The following is a 26,874-nucleotide window of genomic DNA, read 5'->3' as shown; positions in this document are numbered from 1 at the left end:
AGATTTTTTTAATTCATATTTTTGTTGGATTTTATTTTTATGCTTGATTAATTTCATCTAACATTAACTATTTAATAAAACATGATTCATTGTTAAAGATCTGCAAAAAATCATTTATTTTGACCCTAATATGAATTTTCAATTTAGTAAATTTCATTTGTTACATTTATTATGAACAGATTTCATTTCATCTAGTGTAATCTATAGATGAAAAGATGTATTTACATAAATATATATGTTAATAAATATGTTTTATTTTTGAATAGTGAAAGATGATAAGAAGGTCCTAACACTTTTTCTGAAAAATACAATGAATGTTGGTAACAGAGAAGGAGATCGACTGGTCTTCTATTTTGATCCTTCACTAGACATCATTGATGTGACTAAACAAATTTATGGTACAAATAAATATAGGGTAAGTTCTGTTATTTCTCATAGCTTTTCATATTATATGACAGAAGTGTTCAGTTTCATGTTTCAGTTTATGAAGAAGAGTCAGTGGGGCACTTTTTAGAAAGAGTGCTAGATTCTAGACACAGTGGAACTTTTTGAATATTGATTTTGCTATTTAACACAGTGTAACCTTGAAACATTTTTTTCTCATTTTTTTTCCTAGCTCTAAATCTCATGATCCACCTGTACTTTGATATTTATATTTGTCTATAATGAATCATTTGATTAAACCTCTAAAATAGTAGTAGTCTTACCAGTATCACTAACCAGCTCTTTGACATTGGGAGAATTAATGTTTCTGAGATTCACTTTCTCCATACATAAAATAAGACAGCATAGCCCCTTGTCAATAAAAAATTTGAAAATGTACTTTAAAATTTTCTATGTATTTTGTATACATACACATTTATGTGCTTGTTATATGTAATGTACTGTTATATTAATAATGCACATTAAAATCTTATACAAATTTTTAAAAGATGAGGCAAATGTAAAATATTTCATCCTGTAGTCAATAGAAAGTCACTGAAATTTATTGAAGAGATATGTAATGTAGTCAGACTTTTTGGAAAAATCACTTTTATCAGGTGTGTAGAAGATGAATTAAAGTGAATTGAGTCTTGGGACAGGGAGATTTGTTGGGGGCCTATAGTAAGTCCAGGTGACAGGAATTGCTGTCTTGAACTAAGGGGATGACTATGTAATTAATAAGGGAGAAAGGAATAGGTTTGAATGATCTTATGGAGATAGAAATGATAAAATTTGGCAAACAATTTAGACTTAAGTAGTAAAAGTGATAAATTTTAAATGACATTATTAGGAACATATATACATATGTATATATACACACATTTATTTTTCTTTGTATTTTTGTGTTACATAATTTTTGATTTCAGCTACATCTAAAATATACAACACCTATTATGGCTGCCCTTTAAACATTTGATATAAAAAAGCTATCCTTTTAGTTCCATTATAAACTTGTGTCTAGCTTCAAGTATTTTCTTTTTTTCCCTCTTATTATATATTTTTTATTAAAGCTTTTTTATTTTTCAAAACATGTTTGGACAATTCTTCAACATCAGCCCTGGCAAAACCCTTTGTATTCCAATTTTCCTTCCCTTCTCCCATGCTCTCCTATATATGGCAAGTAGTCTAATATACATGGCATAAATATGTGGTAGAAATACATGGTAGAAATATATGTTAAGTCTAATGTATGCATACATATTTATATAATTATTATGCTGCACAAGAAGAATTAAATCAAACCAGTAAAAAAAAAAAAAAAGATAGCTTCTAGTATTTTCTAGAATTTCACTTCTAACATTGTTTAGAGTTGTGTTTCAAGGTATCTTTGAAAATGTTTTATCTTATTTTCTTTAAGTTGTACTAGTTAAGTTGATCATACAGTTGTCAGTTAGCTAGGTAGCACATAGTGAATAGAGTACTGGACTAAAATCAGGAAGATCTAAATTCAAATCCAACCTCAGACATTTACTAACTCTATGGCCCTGAATGAGTCACTTCACTTCTACTTCAGTTTCCTTATCTGTAAAAATGAGTATAATATCTACTTCTCAAAGTTATTGTGAGGATCAAATGAGATAATTATATAAATCACTTAGCAAATATCTGGCACATTGTAAGTACTTTATAATGTTGTTATTATTGTCATTACCATTATTATTAAACTCTGGGCCTAGAATTAGGAAGACCTAAATTAAAATCCAGCATCAAACATTCATTAGCTGTGTGATCCTGAGCAAATAACTTAATCTGTCTTGTTTCCTCAACTATAAAATGAAAATAATTATACTTACCTCCCAGAGTTGTTAGGAAGAACAAATAAGATGATATTTGTAAAAGCTCATTATGTATCTTGCTTGTAGTAGTTGCCTAGTAAATGCTAGGTTCTATTCCCTATGTACCTCGGTATCCAGGGCTCATTATTTTCTGCCAATGTACAGTTTAGCAGAATTATGTTAGTTGATGTATTAGGCATTATAATTGGAAGAATTATCTCAACTTTTAATCATTTCTGTCATAGGAGTTTACCAAGAAACAAGCAATTTCAGTTGCTAAAACAGCAGTGCATATCATTTTTGATGAAAGTGGATCACAGGTATTTTTCTTGATTATTAATTTTATCATTGAGTTATACTTTTCTTCAAATAGTGGGTTAATAAAAATGTTGTTAAAAATAATATGACAACAAGGTATAGTAGAGAGAATCCTGACCTTCGAATCAGGAAAACATTGGTTCAAATCCTGCTTGTGATGCATGTTGACATCATAACTGGGCAAATTGTTTAACCTATCAGTATCCCAGGCATCTCACTAAGATTATAGGTTATAGACCAATTACTGATCTATAAGCAGAATTCTATACTGGGAGTTCTCTACACTTCTAGAATCACAGATTCAATCCTTTTGACCTTCCCTCTCAAAAGACAAAAAACAAAAATTAATAACCAATATGAATTCTCACCTCAATAAAATAATTATATAAATTATTAAATAAAGAAAAGATAAAGTAGAAAGAGCTATCAATCTGTCAATCCTTTCCATGTCCGGGCCGGGTGAGGTTTAACTTCAAATTTGAAGTTAGCTAAATCAACATTAATTGAAAGAAATATAAAAGTAGCTGACTTATGCTAATAATTATGTTTAAACTTTTACAATATAGTTTATCTCTAAAAATACCCCCTACCTAATTAATGTATTTTAGTACTCTATGAATTGTTCAACATTATTATTAAAAATTATTTTGCAATTGTCCAGGTAAAATTGACATAATCTGAGACATATAATGTGTATTCTTAGGTATATGTATATTCTTAGGTATGATCTTTCCAATTTTATAGGGTTTTGAGAAACAGTTCATAAGTAGGTAGTTGAAGGGCAATGATTTTTTTAAATGAATAGTGATCTTTAGTCAACTTCTCATAATTTATTCATATTGATTTCTCATGAATAATTCATCTATAAATAATTTGAAAGATTTTGGCTTTTGTGTACAAGTTGCTTCTCCAAAGTAGTTTTATTTTACTTTTTTTAGTTCTCCCCCTTTCATCTCCACCACTATCCCAAAGCAGGCTATAGTTAAGATTTATAGTTAAGTATTTATATATACATATGTAGACATATACATACACATACATACATATACATCTTTCCTATATAGCCCTTCTGACCCTTTGCTTTAATTCTGCTCCTAACTTGTTTTGCTATTACTTAAACAGGGGTTCTCAAACTATGGCCCTTGGGCCAGATGCTACCCGCTGAGGACGTTTATGCAGCCTGCTGGGTTATGGCAAATGAGCTGAGGGGCAGAGACAGAGTGTGAGATTTTGTTTTTACTATAGTCCGGCCCTCCAACAGTCTGAGGAACAGTGAATTGGCCCCCTATTTAAAAAGTTTGAGGACCACTGACTTAACATTTTCCCACCCATGGACCCTTCCCTTGTCATTTTCCTTCACCCTTTGCTTCCCTGTCCACTTATACCTCCCCCTTTATTTTTTTAAATAGATTTTCGAGGGTGCTATACCCTTCACAGTATATATGTAGTGTTGCCTGTTTAACCTATTGCTGATGTGAATAAGTTTTCAAAACTATGAGCCTTCTTCCCCCTTCTAATGCCTGTGTCTATTCTTCCTCTACACCTCATTTATGACATTACTATTTTTATTTTAACTCTGCCCAAATTCTTTTGAGCTGCCCTGTTGTTAATGTAAATCTTAAACATCTGCTATATATTCCCTATGTTAAAAAAAAATAAACATTTTATCCATGTTGAGTTCCTTGAAGTTGATCTTTGATATTGGCTCTTATATAAAGTTAAATTTTCTAGTAAGTTCAGATTTGGTTAATAGAAAGTTCTGAAAATCTGCAAGTTCATTGAATATCCATTTTTTTCTCATTCAGTATTATAGATAATTTTGTTGGATATGATATTTTTGGCCACAGGCCTAGTTCTTTTGATTGTTGGTAGATATGGATTCCAGGACCTGCAGTCTTTTATTGTGACTGTTGATAAGTTCTGAACAATTCTAATTGTAGCTCCAGTATATTTGAATTTTTGTTTGTTTGTTTTTGTTTGTTTTTTGTTTCTTGCAAAATTTTCTCTTTGACCCAGGGATTTCAAAATTTGACAATAATGTTCTTATGTGTTTTCCACAAAGGATCTTGTTGAGCTGGTGGATTTTTTTCTGTTCTACTTTACTCTCCTGTTCTGTTACTACTCTTGGATTATATTTTATGCATTATTGTGTCAAGGTCCTTTTTTTGGTCACAACTTTCAGGCAAATTATTCTTATAGTTTCTTTTCTTGATCTATTCTCCATATTTGTCATTTTTCTTGTTTCACATTCTGTTCTATTTTTTCATTCTTTATAATGTGTTGTTATTTCTTGGTTTCTCATTTCATATTGACTTCCCCTTGCCCAATTCTAATGCTGTATCTCCTTTCCTAGTTGAACTGTTTTTTTCATAATCATCTTGGTTTTCTTGGATTTTTTAAAAAATTTTTTTAGTTTTTCATCAAGGACTCTCATTTAATTTTTAAATTCTGTTTTGAGTTCTATGAATTCTCTCTGGGAAGGAACCATTTCTTTTTATTTTTTGGAGCAGAATTTTTAACTTCAGTATCTTCCTTTAAAGATGAACCCCAGTCTCTTCCCTGTTCACATAATAGGTTTCTATGATGTGGTTCTTTTTTCTTTGCTGGTTGTTTTTTTTTTAAGAGGTATTTAGTGTAAACACTTCTAATCTTGAGAATGGTGCTTCTGGCTTCACCTCAGGTCTCCCCTCTTGACTAGGAACCCCAAACCAAGAGCTCCATCCTCCAGGAAGTGCCTGCAACCAGAAGTGTCTCTGCCCAGCTGTTTCTGCTCTTACTGGGGGCTAGTTCCTTTTAACCCAGGGCTGTTTCTGCAGCACAGATGGGCCTGGTGTTACTAATCAGAGGAAGTTCACTCAGTCTTCCCAGACTCGGACTCCAACTCCACAAACAGTCCAAGAGGTGAAAGTTTCTATAGTTCCTGTGGTAAATTCAGCCACATCCAGCTAGCCTCAGTGCTCCCCATTAGGTGTTTCTATGGAGCTAAACTTGAGGTGTTTGCACTTCACTGGAGTGTTCTCTGGTTTTATAAGGAAGACTCAAATTCTGCCCCAAGTTGTCTTAATTTTTCACTAGTCTGTGTTGTCTCTGAGGAGCAAATTTGTTTTATTCGTGTGGGAAATTGGGAGAGCTTGAAATTCATTAATCTGTTCTGCCATCTTTTCAGAATCCTCCCCTCGAAAGTAGTTCTAAACATCTTTATCCTCTGGAATTTTTGAAGATTACTTGAATTTCTTATACATTAATTTAAAAATATCATGAATTATAACATGTAGCAGTTTTTAAGATCTTTTGAATTTCCATAAATGACATATTCTGTGGTCAGTTGTCCCTTAACATATCTTCAGTTCCTGTCCTACCTGTAATCTTATCACATTAAAACATAGATCTTTTATAGTGAAATTATTTTTAAAAGTAAAGTTAACTTTTTAAAAGTACAAATTTCACCAACTTTTATTTATCTACAGTGTTGGGAGAGCTGCCATTATATAGTATACTTGAATTATACAATCATTTATAAATGACTTTGTAATATTCCTTTGATTTTAAATTTGGAATGAGTATGTTTAATTTGGAATTCATAGTGATGAGTAAATACCTAATGAGTAAATACCTCATTAAAATTAGGATTAATTAAAGTCTAGCGGCAGGTTTGGGATGCAGGGAGTCAAACGGAGCTCCCCTGCAACCCCTTTGGATTCAGCGCAAGGATACAAAGTTAAATGAAGTCTAGTGGCGGCAAGAGTCCCCTGTAAATGAATTTCCCGAAAACCTAGATTAATAAAAAGAGGTTTATTGCAGGGTTTGGAAGCAAGGTTAAAGTCTGGTTAGTAAAAGGCATTAGATAGAGGAAGAAATACACCTTAAGTGGCAGGACAGAGAGTCTCCTATGCAAAGCATGGTTGTTGGCATCTTTCAACTCTCGGCCAAGAGATGATTTCACCTTGGCTCTTTTATCTGCTTCAAGAAGCCTAGGACATTGGCCAAATTCTTGGCGGGCTTTTCAGATTAGGAAGAAACTGTTTTGGGGAAACCTGAGCAGATAGTTGGGGGTTGAGAAAATCCAAGCCAGCTCAGATCCGGTGGGCACTGGGTACAAGCTCAAATTGGCTCAGATACTGATCTCTCCCCATGGAAACAAAAGGGTGGTTTTGACCAGATCTTGCAAATCAAAGGTCAGTTCCAAAGGAAGTTGTAAATCAGACAAGGAATCTTAAAGGGGTTATCGCCCCCATCAATAGTACTTCCAACAGAAATTTTTTTTTTCTCCTTTCACATCATGATAATAATAGAGAAAATTAAATTATGTTTAAAACTGTCATAAGACAGTAGCTATGCTGAGTTGAGGTCTTTCTCTAAATTTTCTATGTTGACTCATAGTATTCCTGTTTTTAAATTAATTTCATAAATACTTTTATTAAAATATCTCAAAAGGCAGTTTGACATAGGAGAGAAAAGGTTTTTAAGTTTGAAAGACCTGGTTTATGTCTTAATATATATGTGCCCTCTGGCTCAAGACTGTGAAATTCCACTTATTTATATTGGTAGATGTTTCTTCACTAAGAGATCCCCATTCCAGTGAAATCATAGGCTTATTTGACCTTTATTATAAAGCACCTGCTAATTGCAAGGCATTGTGTGCATACAAAAGAAGTCTCTGAGGTTAAATAACTTCCTTTTTTATCTTTATTTGAAGAAATTTGAAAAAAAATATCATTTTGATTGGTACACAGCAACCATAAGATGAGTTAGAATAGTCTTAAATGAATAGAAGGTATCAGAGTGACATGAGATATTTAAATGAGGAAGGCTCAAATCTAGCTAAGGAAGAGTTTTTTGGAGGGGAAGGCTTTTTGGAGTAAAGTTCCACTTAAAGAGGCCTTGAAAGAAAAGAAGGACTCTGGGAGACCAAAATGTGGTTGAATACTCTAACTATTGGGAGTAGTATATGTAATGACTAGAGTTGAGGGAGGGTAGATAGTATTAAGGAACCTCCAATAAATAGGTTTGGCTGGAGTATAAAATGGAAATATTGTGGGGAAAAAAACTTGCAAAGTTAGTTTGGTTGTAGACCAGATTGTAGAGGGTCTTGATTGCCAGGTAAGGATTTTTTTTAACATGATATATAATAAGGAACCACTGAAATTTTTTCATCAGGGGAATAGCAAAATTAGATTTGCCTTCATAAGAGAGAAAGAAAAAAGGATGCTAAGGAAAGATATCTTTAAAGCCTGGAAGACAGGAAAAGGGACTGGTGAAAGAGACTGAAAAGGAACAGTCAGAGGCTTAAAATGATAAGAAGAAAAAGTAATATTTGAACAGTTATGAAAGTTAAGAAAAGAAAGAGTATAGAGATGGACAACATGTCAGATGTAGAGAAATCAAGAATGAAACAGCAAAGACTATTTGATTTGTCAATTAAAAAGTCAGTCATTACAATGGGAAAAAAGTTTCAGAAAAATGTAAAGTACAAAAGTCAGCTTGCAAGAATAGGACTGAAGAATAAATGGGTAAAAAGGAAGTAAAGGAGAAAGTGAAGAATATTTTTACCAAAAGTTGAGCAGTGAAGAGGAGGAGGAGGAGATAATGGCAGTTTGGAGATAAGAGTAGGGTAAGTGGAAGTATTATTACATATCTGTATGTCTAAATTTTTTTCCACTTGTGATCCCCTTTTTGACGAAGAAATTTTTATGTGACCTTGGGTATATTTGTATATAAAATAGGTGTACAAATCAAACATTTACTGATAATTTTTCAACCCCAATTATGTGACTCCATATGGGTTCATGACCCACAGTTAAGAAACTTTCTTTTATATATCAGGGATTACTTGAGTTGATTTAAAAAAGGGGGAGATGAGAAAGAAAATAATAACTGATGAATCAAATTCCCAGAGGTAATAGAAGATTTATTAAGGAGAAAGCCCTACCTCATCTTCTCAATGAAAAAAAAAAAAAAAAGAAAGAAAGAAAGAAAAGAGAAATAAGGGGAACATGTAGAAAAAATTTTAAATATGGCAGAGATATACAGGAATTAAATTGACCTAATTCCTCCCTGAATAATAATAGCTAACATTTATGTAAGTTTCTAACATACTTTGCATACATTATTTCTTCTATAACTCTTACTACACCTCCACGAGAAAGATACTATTTGTTAAGGACCACGCCTAAGTATGAAGGGGCAGGTGAATCATAACCCTGAAGGAATTGCAAATCAGCTTTTACTGACACAGATGTTGCTTGTGGATTAGGAATGAAATAAATTGGAGGCAAGAGTAGAGAGGTTAGAAAATGTAATGCCTCTCAGTCTCCTTATATCAGTATCATCCTCTCACATGAAGGGATCCATTCTGTTGGTCTGAGTTGGATCCCCAGCAGCCACTGGTAGGTGGCTCCCATAACGTCCAGCAACCACTAGCAGGTTGCTCTTGTAACAACTATTATTATATCCATTTCACATATGAGGGAAATTGAAGCTCAGCATGGTTAAAATGACTTGGTTTGAGTAATAGTATTCTTATATGTTTGAAGTAAGATTTGAACCTAGATCTTTCTGATCTGAGGCCAAGACCACATAATTAATCTGTGCTGTATTATATGTGGAGAAGAGTTTTTGAACTTGAAAAGTTATTTTTAAATTGTTATTACTATGAATATGACAAGTTAATAAGAAATGAGGAAAATATTTTTTTTTCCTTATTACAAAGTGAGATCTTGAGGAGAGATACTATTTTTTTTTTCCTTTCTTGTATCCTTAGTATTTACAGCTCCTGGAATATAGTAAGAGTTAATAAATACTTCATGGTTAACTGACTGACTAAAGCATCATAGAATTTTATAATTAAAAAGAACTTCTGCAGTTATCAAGTTTAATGCCTATGTAAGAAAGATTTCATATTACAACACAATAAACAAATCATCAAACTTTTCTTCGAAGACTTTCAGTGATGAGAAATCCACTACCTCCTATTATATATAGCCCATTCTAATTTTGGGATAGCTTTAATTTGTTAGTGTAATGCTGGAGAAACTGAGCAAGACAGAAATTAGAGAGTATTCATACAGAATTTACTAAGTGGGGAGATTTACTGGAGAGCTTCAATGAGAGACCTTGGTGTTTTTAAGCTAAACAGGTCTTGGTTTGACCGAGGCTTACCCTATTTAGTAATTAAGGCTGGGTGACAATTGAGGCCAAGAATCTCTTTCACCTAATTAAAAAAAAATCTAAACAATAAATAAATCTGTGAGGGGAAGACCCTCAGGATTTCTGGCCAAAGTAGAAATGGTCAATATTTACATTCAATCTAAGTCAGTCGGAGAAATAAGTTTTCCAACCGACCAATTTCATTTTATGAACCAGCTCTGGATCTATGCTTATTAATATTGTGATCCTGGACAAGTCATTTAACCTTCCAGGGCTTGTGTGTGTTTATTTTTCTCTTAAATTTTTCTTATTTATTTAAAACTAAATACAAATAGGAAAAGATAAAAGGAAAACATTGTCATATGCCCAGCAGAACATCAGTAAGTTTTCAAAATATATAACAATTGCATTATTCTTTTTGTTCTATTTTCTTTGCCTCCTATGGACAGGAGTGATAAAAAAAAAAGTTACCACTTGTACTCCTAAGGTCTTAATTTAATTGCCCAAGACTACGCAATATTTAACTTTAATGTGCTGTTGTCTCCAGAAGTGCCGGATCGTTCTTTAGGAGGAGATCTGCTGTGTCAACTCAAATCTCTCAGACAGATTCTTCTTCCTGTAGAGAACCGTTATCTCCAGACAGTTGCCGTTAACTCTTGTCCAGAGAAGTGACTTCCCTTCCTGCAGAGAGCTGCATCAAGCCTGATGTAGCATAGAGACTTCTCTATCTCTGGAGTGCTGTCCTCTTTTATCTTCCCAGAGAATGGGCATGGGATAATACAAGGGCTTCTGGGAAGAACCACTTCAACCAATGAGCTTGCTCCTCCCAAGCACACAAGCTCTTCCTTAGGAATTCACAAGTCAAACTACCAGGAAAGGCCGGAACTAGAGAATTGTTAAGTACTGACTTAGCACTTAGTAAGAACCTAATATCTCATTATCTCATTAGTACTTAGTAAGAGCCTAACATTTAACAATGCTTTTTGGATTCTTCTTGTAGTATCATTTTCATTTATGTGAATCACTAGAAGTAGATATAGTTATCTATTTTGAAAAAATTTGGAAGATTTTGTTTTGTCTTGTTTACAAACTCCAGGAAAACAACAGACTTCCTTTCTCATATATCAAATTGAAAAATAACTGGCTCACCCCCTGTGAAACAGGGAGCCATTACTCACCCTAATCCTTAGGCCATGTCTCTGTAAAGTCTTTTCCTTCTTGGGTTTTTTTCCTTAGTCCTTTTTCTTCTCTCATATTGAATCTTCCAGATAAAGGCATCCTTTTCTTTTAACTAGATATCATCTTTAGATTTTTTTCAAGTACATTGAAATTTCATTTCTGCAAATTTAGTCTATGGAGGTCTCTATAATACCAAAGCCTTCCAGAATATCTTTATAATTTCTTTCTCCTTTTTAGCCTCAAATCTCTCTTCAATCTCTTTTAATAACACAGTCTTTTCATTTGGAATCTAAAAGTAAAAATAAATACCCAGGAAAGTTTAGATGGAATAAAATTGTAGCAAATCTAGTTAAGCACAGTTTTATACCTTCACTGAACAGTTACTCCTTATATTGGGGAAAGAATAATAGACAATTAAGGTATTAAGATAATAAATTTACCATAAAATAATGACTAAGTGGACCATATCATTTTAAGTTTTAAAAGATCTTATAAGAGACCAAAGACTTCATGTGACAGTATGAAACAACTAATTATGTCTATAAAAACTTTAAAATACAAATAAGATGAAATCTGTCGGCTGAAAGATAGTACAGGTGGTTGAATCAAAAGTAGTTGAGTGATTATAAACAAAGAGTAAGGATTAATATATCAGTATCAAATTGGAGAGAAATTCTTGGTGGATTAACTCAAGGATGTTGATTGTAATCATAATATGTAGGGCTTTATTGCTATAGGGCATTTTCCTCTCAATAACTTTCCATTTTATTTTCAGAGGTCAAAATAAGTAGTACAAATACTTGTCATTTCTGCTATAATGTGATGATTTCCCCAAAAGTACTATTCTGTGCAAAATGGTCCAAAAAAGAAAAAAACAAAACAAAACAACAGGATTTTGGAGAAAAATTAAATTGGGACATAAAACTCAAAGATGTTAGTGACATAACAAAAAAGCAGTATAATAAAACTGTTGATGCAGTTTTGTACATGTTAAATGGTTAAAGAAATAAATAGGTACAAACAGATTTTGAGTGAAAGAAAATCAGGGAGTTTGATAACAAACTCAAGATGATTCAACAATGTGATGTGGAAGGCTGTCAGTCTTCATTTAATGGAATGAAAATTCAAAACAAGGGAGCCTTTGGTAACACCATATTTTAAGTGTTGTATTCAAATGACTTGGCTATTAAGGAATGGAATGGAAGACCTAGGAAATCCTAAACCATGGAAAGAGAAGACTTGGGTGGTGGTCAGGACATTTTATGTTATCTTCAAGTATTTGAAATCCTGCAGTATTTCAGAAGGATTAGACTTGGCTTTGCTTGGATTGAGACAACAGAATCAGCAGTAGTGAACAGAAGTTTCAGAGAAGTAAATTGTAATTCCATCTGAGTAAAACAAAACAAAACAAAAAAATCCTTCCAAACAAGTTAGAGATGTCCAAAAGAGAAATAAACTTTCTTGAGAAGTAATTAGTCATCACTATAGGTCTTTAAGGAAAAGATACACTTTGTGATGGGAGTTTGCTATTCATATAGGGATTTGAATAGTTTACCACAACAAAACAAAAAAGCAATTACCAAGTTGCTTACATCAATGAGATTTTAAACACTTCTTTTAACACTGAATTTCTTCCTCATCCCCCTGCCTTTTTGTTATGGTTTTCCTTATGATCTGTATCTACAGGAGGTTCTGATACAGTTACTATATAATGACAGAACAATCAGTTGAAAGGGAAGAAGAAGAAATCTGATGTTTAATATAGAAAAATACAAATAATTTGTTTATTTCATCTTTCTACTGAAATTATCAATAGATTTTGTTGACAAATTCAATGCAAATGTCAAGCTAATTATGTTATTTACAGGCAGCTTGATATTGTTTACCATTGTTTATGTTTCTGTGATAAGAAGTAGGACTATAAGAAAATTGGCAGGATAGGAATGTAAAACAATCAGTTTATAAATATGTATGAAGCCATATCTGAATTTGTATGTTAAATGAACGTTTGCAAATTTAACTATACGCCTTATTTTTCCCCAAATTTTCTGAACAGATTCTAGTGCCAGAAAGTCAAAGTTCACCTGCCAAAACAGAAAATTTTTTTAATGTGGATGAAAAACCTAAACAACAATTTTCTGTAAATGAAAAAGATATGATTCATAATGCTAATCAACAGGACAGTAGAAATACTCATTTTCAAGTAAGACAGGTATAAATACTAATGTTCATAAAACTACCATTGACCAAGTTACTCTTGTGTGTTAGATTAGAAATAATATTCTTTCAAATTGTGTTTTAAAATGTTCTAATTATATATATATATCAGATTTTCCAGAGTTCTTTTCTGATCTTGTTAAAATGAAAGTCTCTTGCTAATTTTTTTGCAACTGGGTATACTATACTTTCATTTATTTTTCCTAAAATCTTTATTTGTAAACAACATAAAGTTAAGGTGATTGCCATGATTGTAGGGGAAAAAAGTTGTTTTTATACTCAAATAGATGGTTTATAAGTGCCAGAATAGTGATGGTATAGGAAAGCTTTTGTTTTTAATCCCTGTTATAACACTATGAGAAAGCAATACAACATATAAAATGTAACTCATGGTCCCATGACATGTACTAGGTTATCAACTAATATAATTATTTCTCTTTGGACTATATTGGCAAACTGTAATCCAGCAACTCTCAGTTTTAATTTTATTTTCTTTGTGTCAAGTACTGGGGTTATAAATACAAAATACAGATCCAGCATTTTTTATGTTAATACATATTTATTAATAAAATAAGCATTTTCATGACATAGCATAATAAAGAAAGATGATTGTACATAAAACAAGCATAACTTGCCATTCCTTTCAAATATACAATAAAATTATCATGTAAATTTTTTTCTATCCTTCCATCTCATTCTAAAGATGGCTATTGTTATATGCAAACAAATCTGTGTGTATGTGTGTATATATAAAATTATTTTACTCATACTTCTATTTCTTCTTTGGATGCAGATAGCTTTCTTCATAGGTTCTTTATAGTTATACATATATGTATATATGTATTTTGCATATTTATAATAGTCAAAATAACTTACTCAAAGCCGTTCTTAAAACAAAATTGCTGTTAATATATGCAATATTCTCTGGATTCTTCTCATTTCTCTCTTCATTATTCCATTCAGATCTTTCCCTGATCTTTCAAGATCAATGAGCTCAAAATTTCTTACAGAATTAATAGTATTCTGTCATAGTCTTTTACCACAACTTGTTCAGCTGTTCCACAGTTGATGAGCATCCCTGCAATTTCCAGTTCCTTACCACCACAAAGAGATCCATAAACATTTTAGAACATTTGAGTTCTTTTCCTTTTTCCTTAATCATCTTCGGAAATAGATTTAGTAGTGGTATTGCTAGGCCAAAGGGCATACGCAGCTGGATCAGTTCAAAATTCTATGAAGAATGAATTAGTGTTTTTCCACATCCCCTCCAGCATTTATTGCTTTTTATCCTTTGGTCATTTTGGCCAATCTGGTAGGTGCAAAATGATAACTCATGGTTGTTTTAAATTTTCATTTCCTTAATCAGTAATGTTTTAGAGCAGTTTTTCCTATGACTAGAAATTCTTTAGATTTCATTATTCATCTTTTAAAAATTAAATTAAAATTTTTCATTAGTAAGCATTTTTTATCTCAGTCATTACTACCCCTACTGAGAGGTAAAAAGGAAAAAAAAATCCTTATAACAAATATATGTTCACACAATTGTTGTTTGTCCTTCGTTCTCAAAGAGGACCATGAAATCAGGGAGGTCATGCCATGACATGTAAATAAATTGGATTTAAATGAAAGAGCTGTGCAAAGTGATCTGCCTCACGTTCCCCTCCACAGCCATTTGGGTCCAGTGGCAAGACAGATCAAGTCAACTGGAGATGGCCCTATATGAAATGGGAGACCTTGGCTTTTTTAAGCTAAGATCTTCAATGGGCCTCAGTTTGACTAAGGTCACACCCTTTCAGTGTTTAAGGGTAGGTAGCAATTGATGCCAAGAATCTCCTCTTTCACCCAGTCCAAAAACAAAAAATATGAATGAATGAATCTTGAAGGGGAAGACCCTCAGGATTTCTGTCCAAAGCAGAAATGATTGGTATTTACATTCAATCTGAGTCAATCAGGACCCAAACAATAACCAAATTGGGATTGGCCTGGGACCTATTGGTGACCCATACATATATGTATGTATGCATATGTGTGTACATACATCTACATTTGTATGTGTGCATATATGTAAAATCAATATGTAAAAATGACTGTTCTATATCTTGAGTCTATAGCGTCTGCATGTACTAATTAACAGCTATATTCCTTTGTCTTCTGTTTAATCTTTTTTACTCTTCCAATGATTTTCTAAATATAATGAGATATTCTATGTGTGTGTGTAAATTCTAAGTATTTTATGTCACCAAAACTTTCTATGAGCTATTGAAAAGTGATAAGGAACCTCCTAAATCCTTTGGAGCATGGGCTTAAATTAGTAGAATCCAACTGGTCAAATAAAGGCCATCTTCTATTTATCTTCTTATGCCATTGGCTTTTGATAGTATTCTTTGCACAGGTTTGACACTGAAAAATGGTGTCAAAGATAGTCCAGAGCATCTTGAAATAGGGGCATCATATACAGATCCACCTTAGTCATTGATTACAATTTAATAATCATTTTTTAACCATCTGTTTATATATTAGGCATTGTCTTAATTACAAATTCAAGAACAAAACAGCCTCAAAGAACTGATATTGTTATTGATAGAAGCAATATATGTGTGTGTGTTTTTGTGTGTGTGTGTGTGTGTGTGTGTGTAAATATAAAATATATACCAAAAAAATAATTATAGAAAAGCACTAATAGTGGGAAAGGTCTCTCTTATAATTCATGGCATTTGAACTTAACTTTTAATTATTTATTAGAGAAATGCAAATTAAAACCTATCAGAGTGCCTAATATGACAGGAAGAGATAATGATAAATATTGGAGGGGGTAATGGAAAACTGGGACATTAATGCATTGTAGGTAGAGTTGTGAACTGATCTGGCCAATCTATACAATAATTTAAAATTATGCCCAAAGGGCTATCAAACTGTGTACAAACTTGATCCAACAGTAATAGTTACTAATATGAGATCATAAAAGAGGGGAAAAGACTCCTATGTGCAAAAATGTAGGTAGCAACTCTTTGTGGTGGCAAGGAATTCGAAATTAAGTTGGTGTCTGTCAATATGGGAATGGCTAAATTGTTATTGTATGTGAATATTATTGTTCTATAAAAAATGATGAGCAGGCTGATTTCAGAAAATTCCTGGAAAGATTGACAATAACTGATATTGAATGAAGAGAGTAGAACTGTATTGTCCAATTTAGGTTTCTGGAAAATCTCTGGATCTTTAGGTGGAGAAGTGATGAAGGCAGGAGAACCACCATGAGGCCAGTAAAAGATGGAGTCCAGAGTCTTGAGTCTTCTCTCTCTCTCTGTGTCTGAGACTCCCAGTTCTCTCAGCCCTTAAATACCTCAATAGAATTATATCACTACAACACACTGAGCATGCACCAACTGTTAGGAGAGCCATTACATCACCACATCACACTAAGTAGGTGCTAAATTAGAGTGATTACATCATTACATCACACTAAGTATGGGCTTAAGTAGAGAATCATGAGTATTTAATGCTTAACTGTCTGCTGAGTAAGTGACACTCTGCTGTCAGTATATACCTTTTCAGAGTTTTAATTTTAAAATTAAAAGATCAAAGAAAAAATACTACAAGCAGCCAGAAAGAAATAATTCAAATATCGAGGAGCCACAATAAGATTATCTAGGATGTATCAGTTTCCACTTTAAAGGATTGAAGGTCTTGAAATATATTATGGAGGGCAAAGCAATTTGGACTGCAACTAAGAATCAATTACCTAGCAAAACCAAGCATTATCTTCCAGGGAAAAAGATGGACATTCAATGAAATACGGAATTTTCAATGGTTTTTAATGAAAAAACCAAAGATGAACAGAAGATTTGATTTTCAAATACAGAACTCAAAAAGAAGCCTAAAAAGCTAAAAAGGGAAGGAAAAAAATTTTTTAAAGGTTAAAATGTTTACATACCTACATGAGAATTATATCTTTGTTAGAAGGCATACTTAGAGGGTATAGGTATATTTTGATTTTATTGGGATGTTATAAAAAAAGAAACTAGAGGTGGAAAGAGAATACTGGAAGAAGAAAGAAGAGGTAAAATGGGGTAAAGAGGCAAAAAAGATCTATTACAGTTGAGGGAAAGAAGGGGGGAGAATGAGCATTGTTTGAACCTTAATCTCATTGGATTTGACTCAAAGAGAATATCAGACATATTTAGTTTGATAGAAACTTGTTCCTCCTTGTGGGGAAATAGGGGAAAAAGGAAAGGAAAGAGGGAGGCTAATTGTAGGGAGAACAAATTGAAGGGGAAAGGAATAAGAAAGGGGCTGAAAAACGGGAGGGCAGATTAAAGGAGGTGGTAGTAAAAAGCAAAGCACTGATGAGAAAAAAGGGGAAAGGAAAGAGAAAAGTATAACTTTGAGGGAATAAAGGATGGAGGGAAATATAGTTAGTAATTTTAACTGTGAATGGAATAAACTCTTCCATAAAATGGGAGCATATAGAAGCCTGGATTAAAAGCCAGAATCATGCAATAATTTGTTAACAAGAAACACATTTGAAGCAGAGAGATTCATACAGAGGTAAAAGGCAGGAGCAGAATCTATTTTGCTTCAGCTGAAGTAAAAAAAAAATAGTCCAAATCTCAGAAGTAAAAGCAAAAATAGATCTAATTAAAAGAGATAAGGAAGGAAACTACATCTTACTAAAGGATACCACACATAATGAAGTAATGTCAATATTAAACATATGCACCAAGTGATACAGCATCTAAATTCCTAGAGAAGTTAAGTAACATTCTTTAACATGTTGTATAATTTTGGATTATTGTGAACCTAATATTTATTAGTATTCTGTAAAACATGATTCCAAAGTTTTGATTGTATTTATATAATGTTAAACAGCTATGTAAAAACAAAAAAAATTACCTGAATTACAAAATTTACAAGTATGTTATTGTTCATAAGTATCTATATTGGTGTCATTTATGTGTGTTATAATTATGAGGTATTTTCATTTGGAAAGAGCCTGTGTATAACATTTGTTTTTTCATTATTTAAGATGAAAACTCCTGTTAAAAGAAAAATGTCAGAAGCATCAATGGTTATTCCTGGTACAGATAAACTGACTTTGAAGACCTTATTAGCTAAAACATGTAAGTTGTTAAAATTTACAATATGCACTGTTATTATTAGAAATATTTCAAGTGGATATTGTTAGTTTTTCTTAAGAAGAAAATTAATTATGTATAACAAATGTTTTTATTATAGGATGAAAACTCCAAAAGTTAGTATTTTTTTGAATATAGGCATGAATCTATATATTCATAACTTTTATAAAACTTACCTAGATGGAGGGAATATATTCCTACTTGTGTTTATATATATATATATATATATATATATATATGTTTCTAAATTTATAAACATGTCAGTAATATCAGAAACTAATAAAAATCTTATTCTGTATTTTAGCAACACCTCAAACACGACGAGTTAAACCACCTTTGAAAATGGTGAACTCTGCTGAACCACCTAGTATTTACAAAGTAAAAGAAAAGGGATTGAAAAATACTACATCTCTTCCAGGTTCAGTTGAAGGAAGGAATTCACATAGCTACCAAAGTGATTTTCCTAAATCTCAGGTCTGATCATATCTCTGCTCTCTTCAGTAAATATTACTAGTGCCCTATTATCTCAAGAATAAAATATAAGCTATTTTTAATATTCAAAGGTCATCATAACTTGGCCCAACTGACCTTTCCAGCATTGCTATAAGTTAATTACTTTCCCATGCTCTAAAATCCAGATATACTGGCCTCAAAAAGAGACCCAATTTCCCAAATCCCTACCTTCATGCCTTAAAATGTATATCTTTCCTATCTCTACCTCTTAAAATTTCATTTCCTTCATAGCACAATTCGCACATATTAGACCTTATCTGATCTAAAAAAGGGAAATTCTAGAGCATCCTCCCTTAGAAAGTTTTCTATATCTTTTTTTATATGTGCATATATTTTCATATCTCCTTGTAGAATGTAAGTTCCCTGAGGACAGGAACTATTTGTTTTTGTCTTCATATCCCACATAGTAGGGAATTGAAAAATTCTTGTTGGTTGATTAATAGTATAGAAAAAGTAACTGATTATATTAGAAGTTTGAAAATAACATTTTACCTGTTTATATATATATATGTATATATATATATTTATAATATATAAATATGTACATATTTGTATATGCTTTAATATAAAAACATATTCACATACATATACATAGCTACACATACGTACGTATTTTATATATATGTGTGTGTGTGTGTGTGTATGTGTGTGTGTGTATAGTTTTATATATAATCTTTTCCATATATAGAAATTTAATTTATTTTAGAAAACAGTAAATTATTTATTTATTTTAAGTAGAGTATTAGGACTTTTCAGTGTACTTGTTTCAATTAGTATATTCAAACACATACTCTTCATTACTATGGTTTTAGGGTATAGTCTTATTTACTCAAAAGTAAAATTTTATCAGTGTTATTTTTAATATATTGAAAAGTAATATTAATTCATTATTAAGGCATCTACTTAAAATATATAATTTCAACTATATTTATTATGGGAAATGACAATGGAAAAGTAGCTTTGAATGCTAGAGCCTGAGAGATTTTATCTGAAATACAGAATTTTTAAGTATGTCATTGTTCATAAATATCTATATTCTTGTCATATTTTCAAGATGGGGTAACAGCTCATGTTTCCCTATTAAAATAAAGTATACAAGACAGTGTTTAGAAAACCATCTGTAAAATCTTATGGCTCCCTTTGTCACACTTCTTTATTGAAGTTAAGAAAATTAGTTTGTTTTCTACAATAGAGTTTCAAACATTTTATGAAACAAACATGAACATCCCTCATTAAAGGCAATTGTTGTTTTTTTTTTTTCTGATCCTCATATATATATATATATATATATATATATATATATATTTATTTATTTATTTTATTCATTTTTCCAAATTATCCCCGCCCTCCCTCCACTCCCAAGGCAATTGTTTTTACAAGTTTTACTATTTTCAAAATCATAATTTCCTAATTTGCTAAGATTTTTAATAATAATGAAGGGTATAAAGATTATATTTTAATAGATCCTCTTGTCTTATAGCTAGTCACTGCTGCTGAGGCCTTCGAAATGGTAGAAAGTGATGAGAATAGCGATATGTTAGGGAAACAAAATTCTAGTAAGTACCTTTAAATCAATTTAAATGATTCTTTTTAATCATTTACCCCCTTTATGCTACCTCCTATTCTTGTTCGTATTTTCACCACTATTGGTAACAAAAAAGATAGGGAGGGGAGAGGAGTGGTTTGCATTACAATCTGTATACTCAGAATTTTGGTAGTCATGTTGGAAAATGCCAAAGAAAATGAAACAGAATTTTTACCTGAAAAGTACTTAAAAGTTTCATTAAGAAAACAGGTTCTCCCAGAGGACTATGTCTCACTGAAGAGAAAAAATAATTTGTGTTTTATTTAGATGGAGATGTAGATATCATTCCTGATTCACAATCATTTGGGAAAATAGAAAAAACATTGTAAGTATTAAGAGAATTTGTCAAACTCTTAAAAATGGAAATTACCTGGGCATCATTTTACAAGGGCATAATAGATTAATAGTTAAGAACAAATATTCCTTAATGCTACAATATGGGCTAAAGAGAAATGAGTTTCATAAAACAGAATACTGTTAATATTGTGAGTAAGGAATATCAGATTCACTTGATTTCTTATAAAATTAATAATTCTGTAGCTTAGAAAGCAAAATCTTATCTTACTTGAATATTTGAAGTCATAAAAAGTAATGACAAGTGACCCATGTTATATAGTAAGAGGCTGTCTAACTTGGTCAATTCTATAATTAAACACAGTGTAAAATCAAGATTATCTAATTTTATTAGTGTTCATTCATATTTAAATAAAATTAAATATTAGTGTTTTCTTGTTTAGCACCAAATGAAATTATCTTTACAGATTGCCTGGTGTTTTGGACAACAGTTATGAAAATAACGTCCTCTTAAAATGGACTTGCTGGTCACCTGTAACAAATATTAAAATTTCTAGTAAAGAGAGTGCAGATACATCACCGGAAGAAACATTTAATCAAGGTTAGATTTACATAATAATGTGGATTGTTGTATAATAATAACTGAAATATTAATGTTATAACTTAGTAAATAAAATAAAAACATATTTAATTTTTTTCTTTCCCCACCCTACTAGACTTTCTTAGTGAAAGAGTCAATAACAAGTCCTCTCCTTCATCAATATCTGAAAGTATTGCACTAGAAAAAAATACGGTATCAGAAAATCTAAATCAGATTTTAGATTTAAATCAGAAAAGAAAAGGAGATGTGGAATATAGCAAAAAGAAGAAAACAGAAGTGGAAACTTGTGAAACAAACAGAAGACAACCACTAAATTCTATCAGTTTGGGTCAGAAAACTATTGAAGAAAACAAGGAAAATGACTGGCATATTGAATCTGAAACCTTTAAATCAGTTCTTTTAAATAGGACTATTGAAAAATCTTTAATATACACCAAGAAATTGGTTCTGGCAAAAGAACTAAATAATGATTGTTGTGATAAAACCATTTCTTCTGGAATGAATGCCAAAAGCAATAGAAGGCCTGTCAAAGGAATGACATCTGAAAGTAGATCTTGTGACCTAGAAACAAATAGAAAGGTGAGCTATCAAAGTATTCTGATTTTCATATTTCTATGTATTCATTATAATAGTTTCAAAATATCCTGATTCAATTATTTCAGATTTTTCATTTTTGTTAAATGTGGGTATTTTTCTAAAATCAGTTAATTTCAACCTTTAAGACCACCTCCTGAACTTCCATTTCCTTTCAGAAATTTTCCCAAATAGACCTTAATATTTTATTTATTTTGCTGAGGTAATTGGGATTAAGTGACTACTTGTTCAGGGTCACAGAACTGGAGTGTTAAGTGTAATTGAACAGATTTGAACTCAGGACCTCCTGACTTCAGGGCTGGTGCTCTGTGCACTACACCATTTAGCTGTTCCAGATTCTGTGTATTTTATACATCAATTTAATGTTTTCTCATGTTTCTTTGAATTCCACATATATGCCCATTTTGTGGTACAATATTTCATCATGTTTATGTGTCAGAGGTTTTGTCGTTTTTTTGTTTTTTAATTCCTCATTTCTTGTGATACAATAAAATTCAATACAATAAAAATTCAATGATTTGGTTAACCATTCCCCACTCAGTAAGTACTTACTTTATCTTGTTTCTTGTGCATATATGTGTGTGCACACTTGTACATAAGCACGTACTTGCTTGCATGCTACCATAAGTACTGCTATGTGTTGTTATAATGGGAACTTTTCTGTCTTTAACCACTTTGAACCAGTGGATCAAAATGTTTGAATTTTTTGTAACTTTTTGTATCTATTTCTTTCTCATTTGTTTGAATACACAATAACCCAAATATATAAGATATTTTCTCATTTTAGTATAAATATGATTGAATAAATCTTCTCTTTTTGAATTTTTTCATTTGTTTTAATTTAACATGTATTTTATTAAGTAAATAGACTTTTAAATTACTTGATGAACTATTTCAGAAAGAAAAGACAAAAGGAAAACATATTACTGATGCAGCAGAATCATTGATCAATCAAATTAATAAGAGATACAAACAAAAGGATGATTTAAATTTTTCAAGAAAATTTAGAGAATCTTTGAATGAAAGGTATGTTGTTGATAAATTTTTCATTTGAAGTAATTTGTTTATACTTTTAAGAGTAGTTATTTTAAGAATATTTTTATTTATCTAAAATGTTCTACAAATTAGAATAAAAGCTTCCTAAGATTAGTTGCCTATTTTGAAAAATATGTAGAAGGGAGGATTTATAGAATTTATTTATAGAATCCCAGAGCAGATAGGAACTTTGGGTTTTATCTTGTTCTTTCCATTCTTTAATTATAAATCCCTTTTATATAATTCCCAGCATAAGTAATCATCCAAGCTACTTATTACTTTTTAAGTTGGTCCATTCTACTTCTGAACAATATTAATTATTAAAAATGTGCTTGATATCAAGCCAAAAAAATCTGTCTTTTTAATGTATATCCTTTATTATTAGTTCTTCATGGGCCAAATAAAAATTATCTACTCTATTTTTTTTCACCCAAATAGCCTTCAGAGAATTGAAAACAAATAATTTTCATTAGTCTCTTTTGCTGATTTTTTTTACCCATGTATTTACTGCTGCTTCCTAGAAATCTCAAACTAGATGTCCTCTATGCATCTCAAATTCAACATATACAAAACTACTCATTATACTTCCTGCTAAACTCATTCTTATTCCAAATTCCATTAGTATTTTCTAGGGTACTGCCATTTTTCTAGGCATGTAGGTCTACAAATTATCATTCTCAAATCCTTATTCTTCCAATATTCATTCTATTGAAAAATCATTTAATTTTTATCTTCACAAACATTTTTATTATTTCCTTTACTCAGCTACGGACAACCCTAAGTCTTTCATCACCTCTTGTCTAGCCTTCTAAACCTTGAAAAGCCTTTTAACCATTCCCCTTCTTCAAGTCTTTCCCCCTTCCAAACATGTGTCCCATTGTCAAAGTAATTTTTCTAAAACATGCATCTTAGAGAAAAGATCTTTGCTAATTGAAAAAATAAAATTTAAAAAGAAATAAAGCATAAATGTAAGCATATTGTCTCCACCATCTGCCACCTTTTGCCTCTTAGTTTCCCAGGTTCCCTTTAATATTCCTCTCAAAGAAGACTTTATAATGGTATTTCCTAGTCCCCCTAGCTGCTAATGACTTCCTTTTTTCAGATTAGCTTCATTTCCCTATCTTCTTCTCTCTTTCTCTTCTTCTTCCTCTTTCCTCCCTCTTTCCCTCCCTCCCCATCATGTAGGGATTAGAACTAACTATAAAATAACTACGTTCCACATGGGGGAGCAGGGTTCCTCCTAGTTTTATTTCATAATACCTTTGTATAAACAGGTTCCTCTGCCTCTTCTATTAGTCCTCTACTCTATTACACTTATTAATCTTTTTATGGTGTTAATAACAATTCTTTTGAGAACTGTTTATATCCTTTGATATCTTATGCACTGAGAAATTCCTTTACGTCCTGTGTATTTATGTTGATTTCCTGTACGCCACATTTTATGGGAGGACTTTCCTGATCTCCACAGCTAGTAATTTAGTCCCCTCTTTTTCTAGGGGAAATTACTTCATCTTTCATCTTACTACTTTGTACTAGTTGTCTCCAAGCAATGCTGTTCTTCATATCTACTTATTGGTTTCTCTAGCTTTCCTTAAGACTCAGTTTAAATCCCACTTTCTGTAGAAAGTCTTATTCAATTTCCTCTACAGTTACTTGCCTTTACCTTTGATATTACTTTTCATTAAATAAATACATGTTATGTATATATATATATATACATATGTGTGTATATATGTATACATATATATATATATATATATATAATATGCTTATTGTCATCCCTATTAAAATTTTAAACTCTATAAGATCAGCGATTTAATTTTCCTTTGCTTTTCTTAGCATTTAGTGCATTACCTGAATAAGTGCATAAATGCTTATTGATCTCTTTCTAGATTTTGTCATGTGAGACTTATCAAAGATATTTGCTGCAAAGATATTTCCCGAGTTAGTATCTTCTCTTTTTCTAGTTGCATTAATTTTGTACATGCAAAAACTTTTCCATTTCTTGTATTTGAAATTATTTTTTCTTTTATAAACATATTTATTCTTTGGTTAAAAATTCTCCCTTTAACCAAAGCTATAAAAATATGATCTGGTTCTTTTTAGTTTGTGTGTGTGTGTGTGTGTGTGTGTGTGTGTGTGTGTGTGTTGTGATCTTAAATAATCAAGTCACATCTATTTTGATATTATTTGATATTATGTAATATAAAATGTTGTTCCAAACCAAGGGCATGCTAAATAAAGGCAGTTTGTTCTGGCTGACAAGACCTGATTGTTTAATTTTTATTGTGAGCATTTATACCTCACAATTGCCAACTATTACAAAACAGGACTTGATTTATTGTTTTGTTGATTGTCTAGAGTTAAGAAGGTGATGGGGGGTTAAAATTTAGATTGTTTTAAAGGCTTAAAGAGCACTTTTTTTGCTGGAGGACTAATTATTAAATATCTACTAGGCTATCACTGGACTCTGAACTCTCAAATAAATAGGGTTCTTTCCTAGGAAATTTATGTTCAGCTTTTTTTTTAAATTCTAGGTTAATTCAGTTATTTTTGATTCTTATTTAGTTTACTCTTTTAACCTACTTTTCTATTTTTAAAATCAATGACAAATAGTTTTTATTGCTTTACAATATAATTTGAGCTTTGAAAATATTGATTTCTCCATTCATTCTTACTTTTTCATTGTTTTCTTTGAGAGTCTAGAGTTTTTGTTCCTTCCTAATTCCTCTCTTTCTGTTCCCTCTATTTTCACTGCAATTCTCTTCAGTTTTGTAAATAATTACAAACTTCTTTTTAAATAGAATACTCTAGATTCTAACAGAAACTATATCAAGATCACTGCCCTATAGTTTATAAAATCCACTTCAACGCGGTAAAATGAGATAAGAAAAAAAAAGTGTGGTAGCATCTGATGAAAATTGAGATATTTTCTCAGTGTAATGACATATCTTTAATTCCCCACATTTCTTCTTGTGAAATGATTGACTGATTTAGTCTGCTTCCCCAAAGCTTTTTGTTTATGGTGAGTTTTTCTTACACTAATACACTATTGTGATATGAAGGTAATCCTGAATCCCACAAGGAAGTGATGTCTGGCAGATTCTGGAAAAACTTTGTGTGATCATGATAGTAAAAGCAAGTCTATGTATGTCACATGGACCAGCTTAGCTCAATGAGAATTTTTTTTTTTTGGCCTAAGATTCATTCTGTGATCCTTCTCATTTATATTTGACAGTATCATTCATCTCTATAAGAATAATCCAAATAATGATTGTTAAGGTTTGACTAATTTGAGGGGATCTGAGACAACTTTTGACATTAAATTTATTGGTTCAGAAGTGCCCTTTTCAATAGGAATATGAAATATTTAATTAGTAGAAATTCACCAAATTTTCATATATAACATTGTGCATTCCTTTTTTTGAAATCCATGTGCTATAGTTATTTTCTTTATATTAACCTTTTTATTCTGTTGCTAGATTTTCTTCTTGATTTTTTTCTTTAGTTAATTTAGTTTTACCCATCCATTTAACTGAACAATAATGCTTTTATCATTACATCACATCTATTATTTTCTTGTAAACCTTTCATGTACGGTAAATCTAAGTTCCAGTACAATATATGTCCCTTTCATTTTTTTGGTCTTTCTTCTTAGTACCTAGCATAATTCTTGGTACATGTCAACACCTAATAGAGCCCCTTGGAACTAAATAAAGCACTAGAAAGAGTGCTGGGCCTGAAATCAGGAAGACTGATCTTGAGTTCAAACCAGTCCACTTATTAGCTGTGTCACAGTGGCAAGTCATTTAACACTATTTGTCTCAGCTTCCTCATTTGTAAAATAAACTGAAGAAGGAAATTTCAAACCACTCTAGTGTCTTGCCAAAAAAATACCAAGAGGGGTCACAAAATCAGACTGAAAAATGACTGAAGACACCTAAGTGATTGTTAAATTGAATTAAATAGTATAATCTCTCATTTCAGGTTTTGTATCAGAGA

The 26,874-nt window shown here is 31.5% G+C and overlaps 1 protein-coding gene across 3 annotated transcripts in view; it reads left to right on the top strand.

The window, feature by feature from the left end:
• Positions 1-26,874, top strand: part of SYCP2 (synaptonemal complex protein 2) — a 96,747-nt gene that overhangs the window by 16,131 nt on the left and 53,742 nt on the right. For 2 of the 3 annotated variants that reach the window (XM_074288731.1, XM_074288732.1), the window contains 10 exons: positions 267-415; positions 2,504-2,578; positions 12,958-13,113; positions 18,142-18,235; positions 18,555-18,724; positions 20,244-20,319; positions 20,616-20,673; positions 21,110-21,243; positions 21,359-21,822; positions 22,736-22,863. In XM_074288731.1, the coding sequence (XP_074144832.1) occupies positions 267-415; positions 2,504-2,578; positions 12,958-13,113; positions 18,142-18,235; positions 18,555-18,724; positions 20,244-20,319; positions 20,616-20,673; positions 21,110-21,243; positions 21,359-21,822; positions 22,736-22,863 (1,504 nt within the window). The remainder of the gene's footprint in view (positions 1-266; positions 416-2,503; positions 2,579-12,957; positions 13,114-18,141; positions 18,236-18,554; positions 18,725-20,243; positions 20,320-20,615; positions 20,674-21,109; positions 21,244-21,358; positions 21,823-22,735; positions 22,864-26,874) is intronic. The other variant, XM_074288730.1, reaches the window with a different exon arrangement.

The sequence above is a fragment of the Sminthopsis crassicaudata genome, chromosome 2 (genome assembly GCF_048593235.1).
Source record: "Sminthopsis crassicaudata isolate SCR6 chromosome 2, ASM4859323v1, whole genome shotgun sequence".
NCBI classification, from domain to species: domain Eukaryota; kingdom Metazoa; phylum Chordata; class Mammalia; order Dasyuromorphia; family Dasyuridae; genus Sminthopsis; species Sminthopsis crassicaudata.
Note: the sequence above shows the minus strand (reverse complement) of the source record. Positions and strands in the feature narration are given on the sequence as shown.